Below are 21,855 nucleotides of genomic sequence, written 5' to 3'. Positions count from 1 at the left end.
AACCTCACCTTCATTTTGGGAGGAATGACTGAGATTCTGAGACATGCTGTTATTATGATTATGATGTGGTTTGGCCTTTAGACTTTAAAACTGAGGCATGAGAACGGCCAGGGAAGGGGGGAGGAAATGCCGAGAGCTGATAAGGGAGAAAGAGAGGAAGGGATGCTGGTTCAATGGGTTTAGTCACAGCAGGTCTGCACCTTGTCTGAAACAAAAGCAAGACCTCTTTGATCTATTATTGAGGTACATACCGAAGGCCAATAAAACAGGACAATGCTCAATATAATACTGAGATATACTTATAGTATCTCTCCCCAGTAAAAAAAAAATGAAAAGCACTTCATTAAGTCCTTAATGGAGAACCCAAGATCCCCCCTTCACCCCACAGCTATAAAATGTGGCATCGCAGGTTGCCGCCTACAGGACCATTGACACATTTAATCAAGGCAGACTGCAGAGCAACACCATGTGGAGCATGTGTTTGTATTGTGTTTGTTAATATCTTGCCATCTGTTTGCTAATATATCTGGGTGTCTTGCAGGTGGAGAGCGAGAGCCAGGAACTGGTGGACGGCTCGCTGATCGACCTGTGTGGCGCCACCCTCCTGTGGCGCACGGCCGAGGGCCTCTCGCGCACGCCCACCGTGAAGCACCTGGAGGCCCTGCGGCAGGAGCTGAATGCCGGGCGGCCCCAGTGCCCCGTGGGTTTCAACACCCTGGCCTTCCCCAGCCTCCGTCGCAAGGAGATCCTGGATGAGAAGCAGCCGTGGGCCTACCTCCGATGCGGCCATGTGCACGGCTACCACGCCTGGGGAGGCCAAGGACGGGAGCCCGAGGATGAGGTGGTGGAGGTGGGCCGGGAGAGGGAGTGCCCCATGTGCCGAACCAGAGGGCCGTATGTACCGTTATGGCTGGGGTGTGAGGCGGGGTTTTACCTGGATGCAGCACCGCCCACACACGCCTTTAGTCCGTGCGGTCATGTGTGCTCGGAGAAGACGGCAGCGTTCTGGAGCCAGATCCCGCTGCCACACGGCACGCACACCTTCCACGCCGCTTGTCCATTCTGCGTGCATCAACTGGCCGGCGAGAGCGGCTACCTCAGACTCATTTTCCAAGGGCCCCTGGACTAGATAATGGACAGTGGTCTCCTCCCAAACCCCAACTAACGCTTCACAACTACCAGGGTTGTGATCATTAGGGCACACAACAGAAAACATCTTAAAACATTTTGCAACAGAAAATTAACATTTGAGTTTCTTATTGGACAAATCCAGGTAGTCCCTCACTGTTTCAGACAGATTATTTATGTTTGGTGCTCTAATGAACATGACCCATGGCCATGCGATAACCAAGTGAATGGTGGAAAAACAGCTAAAGGACTATTAAACATTTCTTAACTTAAATATTTTGGAGAGCTACGGAATACTTTTTTTGCTTCTCTCATTTCAAGTGACCTTTTTTCTAGCAGTGCTGTTTTCGATACTATAATTCTATTTTCATGTTAACAATGAAAAAGCGCTACAGTATATGCTAACACAGCAAACTCTTCCACAGGTGCAGATTTGTAATGTTCTGATGCAAAATCCATTGTGAGGATGTGTGGTGTGGCTTGATGTTTATAGCCATTTCTTTTTCTATCTGAAAGGCAATTGTAGCAGAAACAAGCATACTTTGTAATGCTAGCTACTGTTTTGGAAGTGACCTCCTTTTTCTTAGACATGAAGACCCATGTTGTTAAACTAGGCCTAGTAAAAATAATATTTGGCGATTGCGTAAAAAAAAAGTGCTTATGACCTTATACCTTTTTTACCATGAATCCCAACATGTACCCTATCTTAATGTTATCAATCACCACATCAACAGGTATAAGGTGGTATAAGAAGTGGAAGAAGTACATAATAAAAAACAATATCACTTTTCTCTCTGTGTACCCTTCTGTACAAGGACTGGAGAAACAGATCTATAAATTGACTGGTGGAAACTTGTCGACATTGACACTTATCTGAGTGTCCAGAATGTGTTCAAGCAAGCAAGTGATCCATTTTTGTTCAATTGAAGTGTGGCCCTAAACACATTGACTTTTCAGATGGTATGAAAATGTTACCCTCTCATCTTCCATGTGTACCTGCATTCAGTGTGTATATAATATTTATGTTTGTGTGTATGTTAATGTACCCGTGTTTCGTCTTCTGATCTTAATTTACACAGTGATTTGTACTCCCAATTTTAGTAATGTGTGAAAGCTTATTTTCTTTACCGTTCAACCAACTTAATATTCAAGTTTTACCAATTTGTTCTGCTTTATATCCTCTTGATTGCCTGATGCCTTCATACAGGACGTTGAGTATTATTTCTGCGAAGAGGGTTGCTGTTGCAGACAACCATTTTTTTTTTTACCAACTGGAAACAATAAAAGTTAAAAGCTTTGAAATTGTTCACATTTGTGTGAGTGCTCTTTTTTTTCCAATCCACTGTTGGAATCCAACATCATCAATAGACACTGGACAGAACTCATGTATACTAGATATTTGGTGTATTTAGCTAAAATAAACAAGATATGCAATAACATTCACCCTATTATACACAGTATTCATTTGGATTGACAGTACTAGCTAGTTCACATAAAATTAACTTTTTCCACTTATGAGAGAATGTGAAAATTGTCAGTTGTAAGCAGTAGGTAGGGGATGGGCACCTACATTTGTATTTTTTTTTTAGGAATTAATTCGGGTTCTCAACCTACTATTGAGAGTTGGAATAATAGAATACACAAGATGCTATTTCGAAATGTGTTTGTGCATTAGCAGTCACTCAATTAGCCCATGTCAACTAAAAGGTTTTCGATTGGTAAGTTAGTCTAGCGGCCAATTGATCATCAGTTATCATATTAAAAACTGAAAACATTTGCATTCATCCTATGGCAAAATGTGTAGAATTGCAAGAAATAAGATGTAAAACTGCACATTTTTCTCTCCACTACATGGCAAAATGTGTAGAATTGCAAGAAATAAGATGTAAAACTGCACATTTTTCTCTCCACCCCATGGCAAAATGAGTAAAATTGCATGAAATGAGTTATAAAATTGCTAAATGTTCTCTCCGCCCTATGGCAAAATGTGTAAAATTGCAGGAAATTAACTAATAACATTTTTGGTATCTCTTCACTCCCATATGAGGGGGAGGCACTGAAATGTTTTGCTCAGAAGGTGGGGAGGGGGGAGTATGGATGTGGGTACGCAGACCCACTGCAGCCCAATCATGATGATTCCCGTCTTTTTGTGGCCCCCCACGCCAATCAAAGTTGCCCATCCTGCAGTGAAGTAGGTGGTATGCTGTGATGAAAGTGACTGCATGGTTATGCTCGAAAGAACTCGAAGAAGATTGTTCGCGCAGTGCATTATGGTGACTGTACCGGCGGTTTGCTTGATGTTTTCGCCTGGTTCGTCTAATGTTATAGCGTGATGGCAGAAAGAAGAATCAAGAACTAATGTGTTCTAACAACAGGTACCAGACATAGCGCACCTTCTTTTGGTTTGTCTACTCTTCAAAAAAGCTCAGCGATCATGTATTTATGTGGACTGCTTCCGTCTCTGTTTGGCTGTCAAATGGCTAACATTTTGCTAGCTTCGGTTATCAGTCTACGTGTAACCAGCTGGTCTCTTCAGGCTGCTGCAGTCGTGGGTAGCTACTCGAATATCGATGCTCGAAGAGTAAATCGTATATCGTCTGTAAAGAGCAATGAGAAAAAATGGTCAATGACAGTTAATGTTGCCGGATGACGGGGAAATTCGAATGAGGACGGCGGTGTTCCACAGTTAGCTACAGTAGCTAGGTAACTTGGCTAATTAGAGTTATCGTTCTATCTTGTTCCCCACCTGAGATCGTTAACGTTAAGAAGCTGCAGTTGTCTATCAGTGTGGTGAGGCAAACGCCTCTCTACTATCTAGCTATTTAAAAAGTGAAACAACTAACGCTAACTAGATTGTCAGTTAAAACGGTCATCTAATCCCAGCTAGTTTAAAAAAAGGACAACATCATCATCATCCCTGGTGGTGTTGAAATATCTGATTCGCAGCGATAGCTGACTATATTTTCTTGACATTTTGCATTGTACAGTTTTGATCCATATAGCCCTCAGCTAGCGAATTTACTTTTCATTGTAGCTGTCAATTTAACCGTTAGTTAGCAAGCTACATGCATTAACATTTGACGTTGTTGATATAGGCAGCTACGATGTCATTGCCCAATGACGTGTTCAGTGTGTGGTGATTCACGTGACGTTGGTGTAAATCAGTCATATGAAGACTTAATATGTCTGCTATAAATCATTTATTTTCTTATTTCACCATGCATTCGATATTGTATGTTACTGAAACGGACAACAATACATATCCATATTGATTGTAGCCTAAAGGTACCTGCCCACCTTTCACCCTAATCTTTTCAACAGACTGTTTAGACAACAGAGGAGCTTTGCTCCTGTAGGCAGTTTATCATGGTCTCAGTTGCTAACACAACTGTTTTCTAGTGTGATTATATTGGTTAACCTATAGGCCCTGTTCTAGGTACCCCCCACTTTAATCACCAATGGTGAATTACTTTGAATTTGATCATTCAGTTTAGGTAGGACGGGGCTAGTTATGCAGACAAAGCAATAACTGAATCAATACACCGAGGAAGCGAGTCAAAAGGCATCGCTTTTCTCACTGTTCGGATTAAAGCCTAACACCTGCTCAACTGCACCTCTGAGCCACAATTGTCTGAGCGACAATACATCTGCAGCATCTGCACTTTCACTTCTGCTTCACACTAGTGACTTGTGACAACAACTGAAGGTCATTGCTGTGCACAGAAAAATGGGCTGACATTTGAATGGATTGACTGAATTGATTGACTATTGGCACAAGTGTTCCACTGTATCCTTCCTCTCTCAACATTTAGTTTTCTATGGCCCTATTTTCAATGCCCTTGGACTAAGAACTCTGAAGATGGTCCAGTTTAGGGTTTATATCGTGTTACCGCAAACATGAATGTTTAGGCTATGTCTTTGTTTTGTATTGATACTCTCTGACTCAGTGCTATGTTTGCTAACTCAGCTAGCCTCTGTGGAGAGGTGCACCAATGCCATGGCCTCCAGCCACAGCTCCTCCCCAGTGCCTCATCCCAGCAGTGGTGGCAGCGAGGGGATCTTCCGGAAGGACAAGGACCCTTCCTCACGACACTACAGGCCCGTCCACTCCCTGCCCGACGTCTGCCCCAAGGAGCCCACGGGTAAAGAACTAGCCTACATTTATGGTTGGCCAACAGTCTTACCGAGATTAATATCTATAAAGGTTCATCTTGTGTCACTGTTGATCAGCCATATGCTGACTGTAGTCCTATTTTTCTACCCCTCTCCCAAAGTGTGCTCTTGTACACTCTCCCTCATGGATTTAAAATTAATGGATTGGTGTAAGGAGCTCCCTCCAGCCATTCTTGCACCAATCCAAAGCTTTTAAATGCATGAGCGGAAGTGAACGAGTGCACACTTCCTGGTGAAGGGTAGAAAAATTGGTAGCCTCAAATGAGAGCGCAGCGTTGAGGATGGTGGGTCAGGCTACAGAATTGGAGCGCAACCATGGAATGCATCTCAAGATGCATTGAACGTTTCATTACTGCTGAAGGTTTCCACTGACTACATTTCCCACGTGCCCTTGCAGGCGAGGCAGCCCTGGTGCTGTGCGAGGGCCCGTCGGTGGTGGCCGACCAGCACAGGTGGACGGTGTACAACTCCAAGGTGAACCTCCCGGCCGCGCTGAATGACCCTCGACTGGCCAAGAGGGAGTCTGACTTCTTCACCAAAACCTGGGGCCTGGACTTTGCCGAGACAGAAGTCATGCCCTCCTTCTACCTCCCCAACATCACAAAGGAACACTTTGGCCCCTACCTGCAGGAAACAGCTCAGGTAACGAATACACCCCGCTGCCCCTGTCATTCAGTGTGAATTATTCAGTAGATTGGACTGAAGTAGAGGCCACTGCCTGGCCTGGGTAGCGCTCATTAGGGCATGCAACAGAGAACATTTAAAAACATGTTGCAATGAAAAATAAAAATGTGCATTTCTTATTGGGCAAGTCCAAATAGTCCCTTCCAGTTTGTCTGTTTGGTGCCTAATGAACACAGTCCAGGTGTCAAATCCTCTTTCTATTGTTTGGTTATTACCTATTACCTTAACTGCCCTGTGCAATGTAATGAACATTGCATTTTAAGCTATTTCTAAGACTTTGTCCTCTTCCCTTTACTCATGGTCGAAATAGCACAAAGAAAATGCATCCACTATAATTAAACGGTATACGCTATTAGGCCTGAACTAAATCATGTCTGTGTTTCTCTGTAGAGGGAGAAAATCCATGAGAGATGCAAGAGTATCTGTTCCAACAAGGATGAGTTGGATGCTGTCTCCAGCATCACAAACAACCACGGTATGCGATATGAAACAGCTCTGCACCTGGCGCCTACAGTATCTATTCTGGGCCTCCTGTTATTACTTTTGTCAAATATCACATTTCCTTTGTGTTTAAGTGAGTTGATCCAACTAATGTGCTTTTTCACTTTCTGTTCTTCGTAGATAAATCAAGAACAGAGTTGGAGCAGGTGCCCAAGGTAATTACTTCCTCTTGTTTTGTGTTGTAACCATGTGAGTTGTGGGGATTTCTAGAGCCCCATTGAACCGCTTTGTCCCCTTGATTTGACTGTATGCTCTCATGATTCTCAAACGTTTATACCATTAACTTTTTGAAATAATATATTGTTTAATTATATTAATATCTCCCTAGACCAGCTAGAGCAGCACACGTACTATTTGGTTCTGGATTCCAAAATTAACATCTGGCTTAAACAGATCTTCATGAAGCCTGACTTTGCGCTAGACGACCCAACGACCTTTAACGCGGTCCTACCATGGTCCCACTTCAACAGCGCTGGCGGGAAGAGCAGCAGGGACATGGCATCGTCACGGTTACTACAGGAAAAGGTGAGCTGACGGAAAATTGTCATGTCCTGCATTGTTTCATTGCGTCACCGTCATGTTTCCTGTTGTTGGCTTCTCCCCCTCTTTCTCAGCTGAGCCACTACCTCGACGTGGTGGAGGTGAGCATCGCGCGGCAGATCTCCCTGCGCTCTGAGGCCTTCTTCCACGCCATGTCCTCCCAGCACGAGCTCCAGGACCGCCTCACCGAAACCGCCCGCGCCGTGGCAGTCCTCCGGGGCCGCGCGGCCGCCATCGAACGCATCATGTGCGAAGGCCCGCTGCGGGCACTGCGGCAGGCGCTGACGCGCTCCAACTGCGCGCGGCTGCACAACAAGCTGAAGCTGATGGCGGCGGTGCATCAGAGCCAGCCCACTGTGCAGCTGCTGCTCTCCACCTCGGAGTTCGTTGGGGCCCTGGAGCTCATCGCCACCACCAAGGAGGTGCTGCAGCTGGAGCTGCAGGGGATACACAGCTTCAGGTGGGGGTGGTGGAGACGAGTGGGGGATGTTTGAGTTACGTACTCAGATCTATCTGTCACGGCGGTGACACTCGTCTGATTTTAAATGCGCCAAACACTCATATGAGACAATCGTACATCAAATGATAGTAAGCAGCAGTCCACGCCAACTATTTATTGTGAGTAAGCTTTTATGGTGGCACCAATACAGCGTGGTGGCAGAACTGTATCACGCCCAAAGTTTAAAATACACACCACTTCTCATCAGAATGCTTTTCAGAGTTTCGTGTCAATGTAAGTCCTTTTAAACATGAGTCCCAGCCCACAGTTAAACATAGTGAAATACTCTGTGTATTTTAGAGTGTGGCCTTGTGATGCGTCTGACGTCTCCCCCCCCCCCCCCCCCCCCCCCGCAGACACCTGGGCTCGCAGCTGTGTGAGATGGAGAAGCTGATAGACAAGATGATGGTGGGAGACTTTAGCATGTACTCCAGGAGTGACCTCAACAGGAGTCTGGAGGACGACGGACAGGTCATGGAGAAGGTCTGTACCGTTGAGATAAAACGGTACAGGGGGGGAGAGAATGTGTGAAAAAATAAGGTTGAGGTTGAGTTCAACCGTAAATGTTGAGAAGGTGTAGTTGGAGCACCAAACTGAGGTTGTTTTTTTGTCACAGTGGTCACAGATGCAATACAAACGTTCAGTCTCAATAAAGGTGGGTCTGACTCTTCCGTTTGCTACTTGGAATCTAGTGAATTAAAATGGCACATTTGGGGCAATCTCGAGATTGTTCAGATCAGAGGAAAACATCAATGTGTTTATCTTCAATCATCAACCTAATTTACATTTCAGTAGCACAATTGCCTTTTGTTATGTGTATGGGAACTTTGAATGACTCTGAAGGAGATCTTAATTATCTCCATTACGCGGAAATCGTTTGGTTAATTGGTTTGAAATATGAATCTCTTTGTTTATTAGTTTATTGTAATTTAATTGATGAATTGGTGTCTTATCATAATTGATCTCTTGAAGTGAAGAATACTCTGATTGGCGTTATTGGGTTTTATAGTATTGCTCACTCACTGTCTGTCTCTCTCTCTCGTGTGTGTGTGTGTGTGTGTGTGGGGAGACAGGACAGGCTGGAGTCTCTGGTGTTTGGCTTGCTGAGGCAGCGGAAGCTGGATTTTCTGGACATCTACAGCGACGAGATGATCCTAGCAGCCAAAAGCATCGTCACGCAGGTAAAAGACCAGACACAAAGTAACAGAACAGACTATCTTCATGATCATAAACATTTATGGTGAAATTAGGAAAAGGGCTTTGCCATATTAAGAGTATTTTCCCAAAACCTCTCCTCCAGCACCCCCTCCCAGTTCCACTTTGTTGGTCTATTCCTGAACTAGCACACCTGTATCAAACGAGAAGTGCATTTTGAATTAGTAAAACCGAAATGGAAAGTAACACACTCTTATCCCGCAGACTGTTGTCGACTCGGTGTCGCAGATTGAAGAAATTGACATCTGACAGTGAGTAGTACAGCTAGCTATACATTGCATGCGTTTGTATTTGCTTGAGCACATTGAGCTGCTGGTAATATCTACCGAATGCACTGGAGGTGTGGTCAAAATATGGCCTGGTGTTCTGAGAATCCTTCCTCAACAAAGGAAAGGAAGCTAACCCAGTTGTTTATGGTTGTCTTAACAACAACAATGAGTTAAACTGCGTTAATCTGACATCCTGCTATTGAAAGCAGTGCTTGGAGTATGACACGAGGGCTGTGAAAACAATGTGTGTGTGTGTGGAAATCTAATTGAGGGCGTAACGTTAGATTATCAGATTGAAACGTATTGTTTAGGACAGGGCTCTTCAACGGGCGGCCCGCTGATCAAATTCTGCCTTCAGATCATTTGATTTGGCCCCTCAAGTTTTCTTTTTTGTTGCATAAATAGAGACATACAGAGCCTTCAGAAAGTATTCAGACCCTTGACTTATTCCACATTTTGTTACGTTACAGCCTTGTTCTAAAATTGATTAAATAAATCCAAATCCCTCACAATCTACACACAATACCCCATAATGACAAAGCAAAAACAGGTTTTTAGACATTTTTGCAAATGTATAACAAAAAAAAAATCAACATACCTTATTTACATTAGTTATCAGACACTTTATTATGAGACTTAATTGTGCTCAGGTGTTCTTGTTTCCATTGATCATCCTTGAGATGTTTCTATAACTTGATTGGAGTCCACCTGTGGTAAATTCAATAGATTGGACATGATTTGGAAAGGTAGACACCTGTCTATATAATGGTTCCATATTTGACAGAGCACAAACCAAGCCATGAGGTCGAAGGAATTGTCTGTAGAGCTCCGAGACAGGATTGTGTTGAGACACTGATCTGGGGAAAGGTACCAAAACATGTCCGCAGCATTGAAGGTCCAAAAGAACACTCTGGCCTCATCATTCTTAAATGGAAGAAGTTTGGAACCACCAAGACTCTTCCCAGAGCTGGCTGCTCGGCCAAACTGAGCAATCGGGGGAGAAGGGTCACGGTCAAGGAGGTGAACAAGAACCCGATGGTCACTCTGACAGAGGTCCAGAGTTCCTCTGTGGAGATGGGAGGACCTTCCAGAAGGACAACCATCTTGCAGCACTCCACTAATCAGGCCTTTATGATTGAGTGGCCAGACGGAAGCCACTCCTCAGTAAAAGGCACATGACAGCCCGCTTGGAGTTTGCCAAAGGGCACCTAAAGACTCTCAGACCATGAGAAACAAGATTGTCTGGTCTGATGAAACCAAGATTCAACCTTGTGACCTGAATGCCAAGCCTCACATCTGGAGGGAACCTGGCACCATCCATACGGTGAAGCATGGTGGTGGTAGCATCATGCTGTGGGGATGTTTTTCAGTGGCATAGACTGGGAGACCACTCAGGACCAGGGGAAAGGATCAAACTACAGAGATCCTTGATGGAAAACCTAGCTTCGTGAGTCTCGATGTCCTTGAGTGGCCGAGCCTGAGCCAGTAACCGAGCAAACATCTCTGGAGAGACCTGAAAATAGCTGTGCAGCAACGCTTCCCATCCAACCTGACAGAGCTTGAGAGGATCTGCAGAGAAGAATGGGAGAAACTCCCCAAATACAGGTGTGCCAAGCTTGTAGCATCATACCCAAGAAGACTCGAGGCTGTAATCCCTGCCAACGTACTGAGTAAAGGGTCTGAATACTTACAGTGGGGCAAGAAAGTATTTACTCAGCCACCAATTGTGCAAGTTCTCCCACTTAAAAAGATGAGAGGCCTGTAATTTTCATCATGGGTACACTTCAACTATGACAGACAAAATGAGAAAAGAAAATCCAGAAAATCACATTGTAGGATTTTTAATGAATTTATTTGCAAATTATGGTGGGAAAAGTCATCTTTTTAAGTAGGAGAACTTGCACAATTGGTGGCTGACTAAATACTTTTTTGCCCCACTGTATGTAAATGTGATTTAAGTTTAATACATTTGCAAAAATGTCTAAACTAGTTTTTGCTTTGTCATTATGGGGTATTGTGTGGAGATTGAGGAAAAACAACAATTTAATCCATTTTAGAATAAGGGTGTAATGTATATTTTATAAGTCGAGGGTTCTGAATACATTCCGGATGTACTGTGTTTTTGTGTGTGGGCATGCATGCACTCAACACAAATATTAATACAACATGTAAAGTGTTGGTCCCATGAAATTAAAGATCCCAGAATTGTTCCATACACACACAAAGCTTATTTCTCTCAGATTTTGTGCACAAATTTGTTTACATCCGTGTTAGTGATTATTTCTCCTTTGCCAACATAATCTATTCACCTGACCGGTGTGGCACATCAAGAAGCTGGACAGACAAGTGTAGGGGGCCAGATGTGACTGAATTGTTGCGGGTGGGGAGAGAGGGTGGAGGAGGATGCTTGCCTTGAAGCGCTGGGCATCTTGTTATGGCATGGATTATAAATGCTAGTTGAACATACCATAATCATCACGTTTCACATTTGATTTATTAACTACAGGAAGGCAAGACGTGTTTTTAATTCTGCTGCTCTGCACACACAAGCTTGCTAGCTAGCTCTAGTCCAACGTTAAGACAACTGTGGGAAGTTCAGACATTTAAAGTTCCTCCATAGAAGCCGCTCCTCCATAGGTGTAATTCTGTGGGCCTAATTCTTCTGTAATTAGAAATATCTCCCTAATTTCTTAATCACGCTTCGAACGTCAGTAGGCTACAGTAGCATATGCTTCAGAGATGGGAGGGGTATGTAGCCTAAACGCATACTGGCAAATATTTTCAGCTGTAAGGCTGACCCTGGAATACGTTTCTTATTGACAGTGAGGGCTTTGCATAGGCGCTTTGTTGGACTAAGAATTTTTTTTTTTTAATGTTTAATAATGAAAATAATATATTAAAAAAATATATATATTTTGGTGAAAAATATCAGGCAACATAAATTGGTTAAATCACATTTCATGACCCATGGAGTCAATTCATCAATATTCAGACAAAGTTGTGTATACAATAATGCCTATAATAATACAAAAAACTGCACTGTCTTATCTCAGTGTTGTCTGAACATGTGGGAAACATGGTGAAAAAACCTGTCTCATTTAGAAATGTAAGAGAACCATTTTGAGGGACATGGCACTATACACCACCTGAACGCATTCATTTGAATGTAATTGAGTATTTATGTTTGGACATACAAAATGACCATCATTTGACATCAGTCCTCATTTAACAATGCTTACCTACCTATGAAAGCCATTGAAGCAGACCTAAAATAAAAAAATATATATTGTTCACATGAGTAAAAATGCTATGCATTGCTGGTGTGACCCTCCTGGTAGAGCAACAAATTATTGCAAATTCTTATTTGAGTTGTTAGTAATAGGAATTGAAGGTTAATAAAAAATTTAAAAAATCCTAGATGATTTTCAACAGAGTTAAAGGGTTCTTTCTGTTGCAAAACATTTTGATATGGTTTGCACTAATGAATACAACCCTGCTTTCTGGTTGGTCAGGCTGGCAGACCAGATGCGTCTGATGACCTTCCCCCAGTGGTTTGAGCTGCTGAAGTCCGTCTTTGAGAACTTCATTCTCTTCCTGAAGAGGATCAAGGTGAGGATCACACTTTATTAAAACACAATCCCGGTCAGATAGATTTAATCAAAATGGGATTTATGGAATTGTCTTCTTGCTGAATAGAAGACTTGAAGTGTTTTTTTCCTTTGGCGTTTTTCGTTGGTGTATAAACCAGCTGTTTTTAAAGTGCATTATTTTACTGGCCCATTTGTAGTACATGATTAATACCTTTGTGTAGGACTCTGTTGATGATCTGTGCCTTTCATTTATCTTGTGTAGTTAGCAATGTTGGTGTCAATTCCATTTCAATTCAAGAAGGTTTTCAGTAAAGAAAATGTCTAATTGGATTTGAAATTTGTTTACTTTCTGAATTGCCTGGAATTTAAATGGGAGTGACCACAACCCTGGTAGTTAGTTCCTCTTCCCTATAAGTTTGTCCTTATGCTGTGCCCCACAGGTGACGCTCAGTGTGGTGAGGAATGTCGTGCTGGAGGTGCTGGACAGCAACCAGAAGAGCCGTCTGCTGGAGCGGGCTGCAGCGGGGGGCCTGACTGAGGCCCCAGGAACCCCTCTCAACCAGGAGGAAGCAGAACTGGCCTACCTCACGCACGAGGGCCTGTTCATCAGCGACGCTCTCAATGATGCCCAGCTGCACCTGGGGGCAAGCACAGGCCAGGAGCAGAGCTCCACCGTGGGGCCCAGGCAGGCCCTGTCACGTATGGATGGTTGTGGTAGTGACTCCGCCTCAGGGACCACCGAGTCGTCCTCCAGCAGGGAACACGCTTTCCTGCCAGGAGGGGCCGCCATCTCGTGAGTCGCTCACCACCTTCACCAACCACAAACGCACTGTTAACACTACTGAGTCAGGTTAACACTACTGAGTCAGGATATACTGTGCTGGCCTGGTTATTATTCCACCAAAGTAAAGTTTGCAAGGCAGTGTGAAAAAGATTGAATACATGCTGCACATCTGTATACACTCAGGAAATCAAAGTAACTGTCCAGTGTTTTCTGATTTCTATCAAATATGATCTATTATTAATTACAATATACGTGAAATAGTTTTCCTTTCAAAATGTTTTATGCTAAAAAGCAGCTTTTCTGTGTTTGAATGGTGTGGGCGTACACCAACAAAATAATACAGGGTTATTCTGGATCAAAAAAGGGTCTTAGGTGGTGGGCGTGGCAGGGGGCGTAGTCGGTCCGTTAGCGAGAACATTTTAGAGTCCCCCCCCCATGTTGGTGGTGTAGAAACATTTTTTTTTTAAGTTAAGCCAATTACCTGCAATTCTACATGTTCTCTAAGCTCCATGGGAGAATATTTTGCCGTTTTTAAAGTAAATTTCCTGCAATTCTATACACTTTTCTGTGGTTAACCCTAGAGTTGATGTCCGCTCTCCTTTGGAAATCAAGTTGGCATAATAAAAAAAAATCCTAATTTAAAAAATAAATAAATAAAAGATCTCTGTTTTAAGCTAGATATATCCACCGCATCCTCGGATGTCGGCCATCTGCGGTGGAAGGTGGCCCGAGCTACAGCAGTGTTTGTTAGACCAGGAGACATCCCGAAAATCGGTCTTCTCACAGAAACGACTATTATGACCCCTCTATATAGAGACTCAAAAAACTCTGCTTTGCTCTATGACCCCCACAAGCGTCACGGGACTGGTCTGAAGTCAGTACTGCCCATCTGCCACCTTCCCGTCTGTAGCATCCGAACAGTTTGGGCAACAACATTAATATAACCCCTCTGTGGAAAGGTGGGTCTCTCTAGGACGCCTCACAAGACTTGTCTGAAAGGTAGCCCAGTACCAGTTCAAACAAATGATGTATATTAGGTACAGCACCCTGTTCACGAAAATGGATCGCTCCTACAGACAGTGAGTCACGTGGCCGTGGCTTGCTATATTAAGCAAATAACTTTTTTTTTATACTTTATTTCGTATTGTCTACTACTGAGTGTCCCTTCCTAAGTGCCATCTGTATTCTGTTCAATAGAATTACAAAAACAAAAGTGTAGTTCTAGTAATTGTATTTCTATGCTGTCTGTCCGGCTGCAGGTCCAATGAGGACATGATGCCCAGTGACCTGGAGCTGGGCCGCGTGGCCAATAACATCCAGGAGCTGCTCTACACAGCCTCAGACGTCAGCCACGACCGCTGTGTCAAAGTCCTCATGGCCAGAGCCAAGGTAACTAGCTCGTTTAACGCATGACAGGATAAACAACACGCAGCATGACCAATTCACTCTCAGCTGGCTTATGTGTGACTTTCCATTGATGTTCTGAAGTGACAAAGTAAAATGGGAATAACTCCAACCCTGCTAGTGGTATTTCATGTTTGTAACCTTGAAAAAATCCCTTTCTCTCTCCGTCAGGATGGCTCCCTGGAGCGTCTGAGCTCGGCAGAGTTTGTGTTTCTGTCCCAGGCGGTGGAAGGCTTTGTGAGGGACACAGAGAAGCTGTGCTGCAGGCGCAGTGTGTCCCTAAGGGGGGCGCTACAGAGCCAGGCCAACCGCTTTGTCCACCGCTTCCACGAGGAGCGTAAGACCAAGCTCAGGTACTAGACTGGAGAGTACAGACACACACACACACACACACACACACACACACACACACACACACACACTTCTAAATAGGGATTAGAGGTGCAATACTTCAGGAACTTAAACCGTCTATCCTAACTGTGCGTGTGGGTTCTCTCCAGTCTGCTGCTGGACAATGAGCGGTGGAAGCAGGCAGAGGTTCCTGCAGAATTCCAGGACCTGGTTAACTCCATAGCAGATGGCAGGATCACACTACCCGAACGCAAACCCCAAGGTAACATACCATTTGAGCACAAAATGAGCACCCGCCACCTGCGGGTAGATTTAGATTTTGTCTGGTTAGAATGTCTATTTCACCAGGCAGGTGGTCAATTTGCAGGACTCTAATAAATAAAAATAAATAAAAAGAGTCAAAGGTCAAGTGTGAGCACAGTTAGGGTTAGATAAATGCTGCAGTAGTTGTTTTCCAAGTATTTCTGCTGTTTTGTTTCATAGCTGCTAATCGCTCAAATATATAGAAATCCTATGTCCCACCTCGCAGTAACACAGCCTGGCTGGGGAGCTAGGCACACTGAGTGAAGTGCTGATAGATTCATTTTTGGAGGCGCAGCGCACAGGCTTAAAAGTTGGTCCAATTTACTCGAAAGTCTGCAATGTAAAACTTTTTCATGTTTTTTGGTTATTTACATTGCGTGGTTGTGTTTCAATGTTAGTTTGAGTCTGTTGCTTCAACTGGTAGCAAAGAGACCACTCGAGTGGCTCAGTTACCACGGTAACCTCCCACCCTTAAAGGGGCAGCTGAACATTTTCTGGTATTTTGGCCAAGACTCAGGTCACAAAAAATTTAATGAAATTCAGCAATATACCACATTACTTCTTACTAATATGTCTTTTTTAGAAACATTGTTTTTTGGTGTTTATGTAATTATGACAAAAATATTTTGATTAAAGACCTGAGTGGCTGGTAGATATTTTCATCTACCTGCCACAGTGGCTGGTGGACTAAAGTTAATTTTAAGCCCTGTATACCATGCTTACCATCATCTGTCACTGACCCACGCTCTGCACCACTGTCAGTCCAGGTCCCTGATGGTCAGTCCCCAAAAAATATTTGTCTGTCCCCAGACTGACTGAGTTTATTTTCTGTCTTCTTCTCAATACCAGGCACAGAAGAAAGGAAACCAAGTGATTATTTGCACATTGATGGCCAGAAATATGCTGTTGTTGGGTAGGTAACTACAATAAATGCTCATTTCCACTCCCACATTGAAAACGTAAGGCTTGTAGGACAAATTATGATAAGACCCTTATTGACTGGTGACCTCTGTCCTCCTCATCAGCACGGTGTTACTACTGATCCGGATCTTCCTGGAGTACTGTCAGTGTGTCAACGACATCCCTTCCATCTCCACGGACATGCTCACTCGCCTCTCAGACCTACTCAAGGTAACAACCCCCCCCCCGTGTGTGTGGCAACAGTCTAGAATAATGGTCTGAGTGTTGGCTACATTCACCAGGCAAGCACCCCACCAACAAACTGCCATCAGGATGTATTGAATGGTCCCTGACCCCTCCCCCCTCCTTTGACAGCACTTCAACTCGCGGAGCTGCCAGCTGGTCCTGGGGGCAGGAGCACTACAAGTGGTGGGACTCAAGACCATCACCACTAAAAACCTGGGTGTGTACCAGGGCATGTGAGCGGAGTGCGATTCCCGCTGCTCCAGTAGCGCTCCGTTCACAATCTCAGGGCATGCCCGGCCCAGCATGCATCTGTAGTCTGCTTGTGTGCTGCCATCTATAGCCCCTTGCTTTAGCTACTGCCATGGAGTTCGCTAAATATTTTCATAAAGAAACGGATAAAACACACAGCTGCTAAATCAAGGTGACTTAGAAAGATGAGGACCAAGAGCAAGAGAGGGAGTGTTCACAAACTAATGAATCATTGTGGAATCTGAAGAGACACACATCCCAAAAGCACGATGGTGTACTTACTACATGCACATGCTAAAAGAAAGGAACGAGGTGGATAGATGACTACAGTGTATTCGTACCCCTTGACTTTTTCCACATTTTCTTACGTTACAGCCTTCAACTAAAATGGATTCAATTATTTGTTTTCCCTCAAGACCTCATAATGACAAAGTGAAAACCGATTTTTGGGGGGGAATTCTTGCAAATGTATTACAAATTTAAAACATACCTTATTTACATAATTATTCAGACCCTTAGCTTTGAGACTCAAATTGAGCTCTGGTGCATCCTGTTTCCAATGATCATCCTTGAGAGGTTTCTACAACTTGATTGGACATGATTTGGGAAGGCACACACCTGTCTATATAAGGTCCCACAGTGTATCTCAGAGAAAAAACCAAGCTCTGAGACAGGACTGTGTCGAGGCACAGATCTGGGGAAAGGTACCAAGTCTCAATGTCCTTGAGTGGCCCAGCCAGAGCCCGGACTTGAACCTGATCGAACATCTCTGGAGACCTGAAAATACCTGTGCAGCGACGCTCCCCATTCAACCTGACAGAGCTTGAGAGGATCTGCAGAGAAGAATGGGAGAAACTCCCCAAATACAGGCGTCCCAAGCTTGTAGCGTGGTACCCAAGAAGACTCCAGGCTCTAATTGCTACCAAAGGTGCTTCAACAAAGTACTTAGTAAAGGGTCTGAATACTGTAAATGTGATTTTATTTATTTAAATACATTTGCTAAAATATCTAAACCTGTGTTTGCTTTGCCATTATGGGGTATTGTGTGTAGATTGAGGGAGGGGGGGAAAAAACTATTCAATCAATTTTAGAAAAAGGCTGTAAAGTAACAAAATGTGGAAAAAGTCAAGGGGTTCTGAATTCTTTCCTGAAAGCGCTGCAAGTGTGTCCATTGTAGCAACGTGTTTCTAAACTAAAAATCAGGTCTCTTAAAAGTAGTATTCATTTTTGTTCTGTTACCTTTACAATAGGCCGTAATTGATTTTGGTCCAATAGGCCTGGCATATTCCCATGTTCAAGACGCTTTCTGTTCGGATAGGGTTATTTTGCCTATAAACCTTTAGGCCTGCTTATAGAAAGAAAAAAAAATCTCTGCCCAGCCTAGCAATAGTGGCCAAAGGGGTGTTTAGCATCCCCAGTGGCTCTGCAAGAGTGGATAAGAGAATGTCTGCTACTGGCTGACAAGCTCCTTCACATGAGCCTGAATCCACAGACTGGCCAAACTCCTGTTTCTAAAAATTAATTCAAAGGCACTGTCATTTTTCATTTACTTCGAATTAAATTAAAAAATTAAGTCACCGCTTGTATGCGCAACTTATAGACTGTAATCATTTAATACAGCAAAATGTTTACGTGCTGAGCGCTTTATGTCCCGACCAGCGAATTGTGTCGCACTCGTAAATGCTTCAAAATATTTATTTGTAGGCTATAGCCTTGAAATAATATAAATAATTTTCACACCGTCTGGCTCCTGGCCTATTTAGTGTTAATATCCTGTTTAATATGACATGTAGCCTATTTGAAATGATATGCGCTTCTTTTTATTCAAATACTTTTCATTCAAATCATATGGCTTAGTTTCAATTCTTTAAAAGCAAATGGTAGGTCCAGGTAGTCACAACAATAGATGGATGTTGGTTAAATAGTGATTTCAATGAATGGAGTGAATTAGGAACAGCCGTTTAATCTGTGGGCGCAGAGCGGTGTTTAGTGGAGCGGTTGGAAAGGACTTGGAGCGCCGGAGCAGGGCGCCAGCTCTGCTCAATGAGCGGGATTTCCAACCGCTCACATACTCTGCTATGTACCACTTGGTCGTGTCCAATAAGACAAGCGCAATTTCATTTTCCATTTCAAAACATTTTAAATTGTCTGGTGTTTTCCCTACTGAACACAACCTGGTGCTTTGCTATGAACCGTAGGCTTTGCCCTACTACAGGGTTACCTCCACATTTAGTGTGTGTGTGTGTGTGTGTGGAAATAACCATAGTGTCTTTCCTCAGCCCTGGCCTCTCGCTGTCTTCAGCTGGTGGTTCACTACATTCCCGTCATCAGGGCCCACTTTGAGACCAAGCTGGCGCCCAAGCAGTACAGCGTCCTCAGGCACTTTGACCACATCACTAAGGTGAGCACTGACATCCACAGACCTGCACGCATGAGGACAGTACTCTAGTTCGGAGATTCACTTGTACACCGTGAGTGACACGATGTGCAAGCCTCGAGTTTTAATACTCCCCCCTCCTGTTTTGGGCCAGGACTACAACGATCACATAGCGGAGATCTCCGCTAAACTGATGGCGATCATGGACAGCTTGTTTGAGAAGGTGCTGTCTAAGGTGAGTTCTACAGGTCCGAACCGCTCTCAAACTCTCCCCGTCTAACCTGCAACACCACTTTCTGAAGATCGCTGTAGCCAGTGTCAAGCAGTGTATCAACATATCATGTGAATATCTACTTGGTCTCCTGCCAGTATGAAGTCAAGGCCCCCGTGCCCTCGGCCTGCTTTCGCAACGTGTGTAAACAAATGGCCAAAATGCACGAAGCCCTTTACGAGCTCCTACCTGAGGAACAGGCACAGGTAACATATGGCAATAATACCACAGAGATCTTATTCAATTACTTCTAATTATTCAAATTTGCCATTCTGAATAATACAATGTACTACGTAACTACGGTACCTTAATACTGCTATTATAACATACTGGGCACGTTCCAGGTTGTCTTCATTGCAGTCGCAACTGACTAGACATGTTAAGTTGAGGGTAACACTTTTTTTCCCTATTTTTTTTTTTTTCCCTCTTTCCTCCGGGCCTTAGATGTTGTTCCTGAGGATCAATGCAAGCTTTAAAATGCACCTTAAAAGGCAGCTGGCCCGTCTTGGCGTGCATCACGACGGTGGACCTCAACATGGGTGGGTGTTTCTGTGATGGTTGAGAGAGAACAACATTTCTGTAATATTGCCCAAAAATGTGTCCTACAGTTATATTATCTCTGCTTGACCATACTAAACAGAATGCTCAATGGAGAATCTCTAGTGAAAGTGATTTTGGCCCAGAACTTGGCTTAATGTGTTTGATAAAACAGCTTCTTGTCACTAAAGGACAATGTACTTTACAATTGCAATGGACTTGAAAGCACTTCTCTGATTTCTCACCCCACTCCAGGCTGGTGACGGTGGATGTGGCATTTTACACTGAGAACGTTCAATCACTGAGGGCCCTTGAAAAGCTGGACTTGAACATGGCTGAGATCTGGGAGCAGAAGAGGTGATGATGGGGGAGGGAGTAGTCGTCCTACCTACAGTGTGACGCCATGTTAACTCACCCCGGAGGGAAGGGAGAAACTAACTCTAATCAGGTTCTTGTTGTAAAGAGACTGTACCTGCTTCACCTTCCAGCAGCCAGCCTGCCCAGGGGACCAGGGATCTCACTGAAGCCACCTGAAGAGGGCAACTGTCTGGGTACAGAAAGAGAGCGGAAGTCTGGTAGTGGTGGTGCTTCCTCAAGGGAGAAACTGCCCCAGGCAGCAGCGCTGTGGGACCAAACCCTGAAAGCGGCCATGATGTAGAACAGGCTACGTAACATGGCACCCTATTCCCTATTTAGTGTACCACTAGCACAATATATAGGGAATATAGGGAATAGGGTGCCATTTCGTACACCGACATGGGCTTTCTTTTAAAGAGCAGCTCTGAGATACGAGAGACTTTTAGGACACAACTAACTGCTGCCTGTCACCTCATCACACTGTGCAATTCAACTATAGACTTTGATTGGCCTGAACATGTCACTTACTGGAGAAGTTTTTTTTATTTTTGTTCAGGTTGAAAGCATATTGTTTATCTCACGTCCGTCAACGAATAACCAAGCCACTCTGACGGATTCAGACCTGTGTTTAAGCTAAATGGTCATGTAAGTTGACCACTGGTCTTTCATTGACTAAACACAGCATTCCCTTCCATGGCACTTATTTAACCTTTTACTGTGCAATTTCTCTCCAATAATAATGCCACCGAGCATTGCTAGTTAAGTTAAATTGCTTGTCTACTGACAGACATTATGCACAATTGTTCCCCTCTCTGTAATGACCGAGCTAAGTCATTCTATATAAGGCATTATCTTCCAACAAGGCTACATCAAATGGGCAGTAAACTCCACTGCATCAGTCGTGTGACAGTTCTATCCAGTTGTATTGCATGAGCGAACATTAGCCTCTGATTGGTTTTTGGAGTCAAGCTCTAACCAAAACAGTCTTATTACCCAGTTCTATTAACTGCCTGTCTGCACTGTGTGAACGTTACACCTCATCCAATGGTATATAAGAAGCAGTCTACTTCAACAAACGTGCCTACTTTTGATAACTATCAAAGACAGACAATAGTATACTGTTTGAGTGCCTGTGTATATGTCTGTCTGTTGGGCCCTCATTGCTGCTCTGGTTGAGATGGGTAAGGAAGTGTGGCAAACTGAAAATCTGACCGCATGCCTGAGCATTTTATCTTGAATCCCAGGAAACTGAATAAAACATGGGACAATATAGAAGCATTTCCACTTTGTCTGTGAGGAAGCCGCTAGGCTTGATGCACCCATTACGAAAGAACCATTAGACCAGGGCTCTCCGACCCTGTTCCTGGAGAGCTACCCACCTGTAGGTTTTTGCTCCAACGAGATTGTTTATCAACGATAATTATTAGAAAAGGGTGCACTAGTTTAGGGTTGTAGCGCACTGCAATAGACATACACT

General features: G+C 43.9%; 2 protein-coding genes across 2 annotated transcripts in view; both read left to right on the top strand.

The window, feature by feature from the left end:
- Positions 1-2,437, top strand: part of LOC110493727 (E3 ubiquitin-protein ligase pellino homolog 1) — a 53,388-nt gene extending 50,951 nt beyond the window's left edge. The window contains exon 7 of the mRNA XM_021568154.2: positions 542-2,437. Within this exon, the coding sequence (XP_021423829.1) occupies positions 542-1,129 (588 nt within the window). The 3' untranslated portion in view covers positions 1,130-2,437. The remainder of the gene's footprint in view (positions 1-541) is intronic.
- Positions 2,438-3,195: 758 nt separating this feature from the next.
- LOC110493163 (vacuolar protein sorting-associated protein 54) lies at positions 3,196-21,648 on the top strand. Its single transcript, XM_036948370.1, has 23 exons — positions 3,196-3,503; positions 5,096-5,270; positions 5,699-5,943; positions 6,376-6,460; positions 6,607-6,641; positions 6,880-7,011; positions 7,101-7,486; positions 7,882-8,008; positions 8,599-8,706; positions 8,945-8,988; positions 12,522-12,618; positions 13,040-13,392; positions 14,643-14,772; positions 14,959-15,140; positions 15,288-15,400; positions 16,291-16,354; positions 16,467-16,572; positions 16,717-16,804; positions 19,116-19,237; positions 19,368-19,448; positions 19,583-19,690; positions 19,929-20,023; positions 20,277-21,648. Exons 2-23 carry the CDS (start codon positions 5,126-5,128, stop codon positions 20,380-20,382), a joined length of 2,952 nt encoding a protein of 983 aa, XP_036804265.1. The 5' UTR covers positions 3,196-3,503; positions 5,096-5,125; the 3' UTR covers positions 20,383-21,648.
- The last annotated feature ends 207 nt before the right edge of the window (positions 21,649-21,855 follow it).

Source organism: Oncorhynchus mykiss, chromosome 17 (genome assembly GCF_013265735.2).
Source record: "Oncorhynchus mykiss isolate Arlee chromosome 17, USDA_OmykA_1.1, whole genome shotgun sequence".
In the NCBI taxonomy this organism is placed as follows: domain Eukaryota; kingdom Metazoa; phylum Chordata; class Actinopteri; order Salmoniformes; family Salmonidae; genus Oncorhynchus; species Oncorhynchus mykiss.
Note: the sequence above shows the minus strand (reverse complement) of the source record. Positions and strands in the feature narration are given on the sequence as shown.

What these genes read in the sequence shown, in the direction of transcription:
- LOC110493163 (XM_036948370.1), top strand. Translation starts at nt 5,126, where the DNA reads ATGGCCTCCAGCCACAGCTCCTCCCCAGTGCCTCATCCCAGCAGTGGT. An exon ending in ACCTGCAGGAAACAGCTCAG is followed by an intron (nt 5,944 to 6,375) that starts GTAACGAATACA and finishes GTTTCTCTGTAG; the next exon opens with AGGGAGAAAATCCATGAGAG. An exon ending in TCTTCCTGAAGAGGATCAAG is followed by an intron (nt 12,619 to 13,039) that starts GTGAGGATCACA and finishes TGTGCCCCACAG; the next exon opens with GTGACGCTCAGTGTGGTGAG.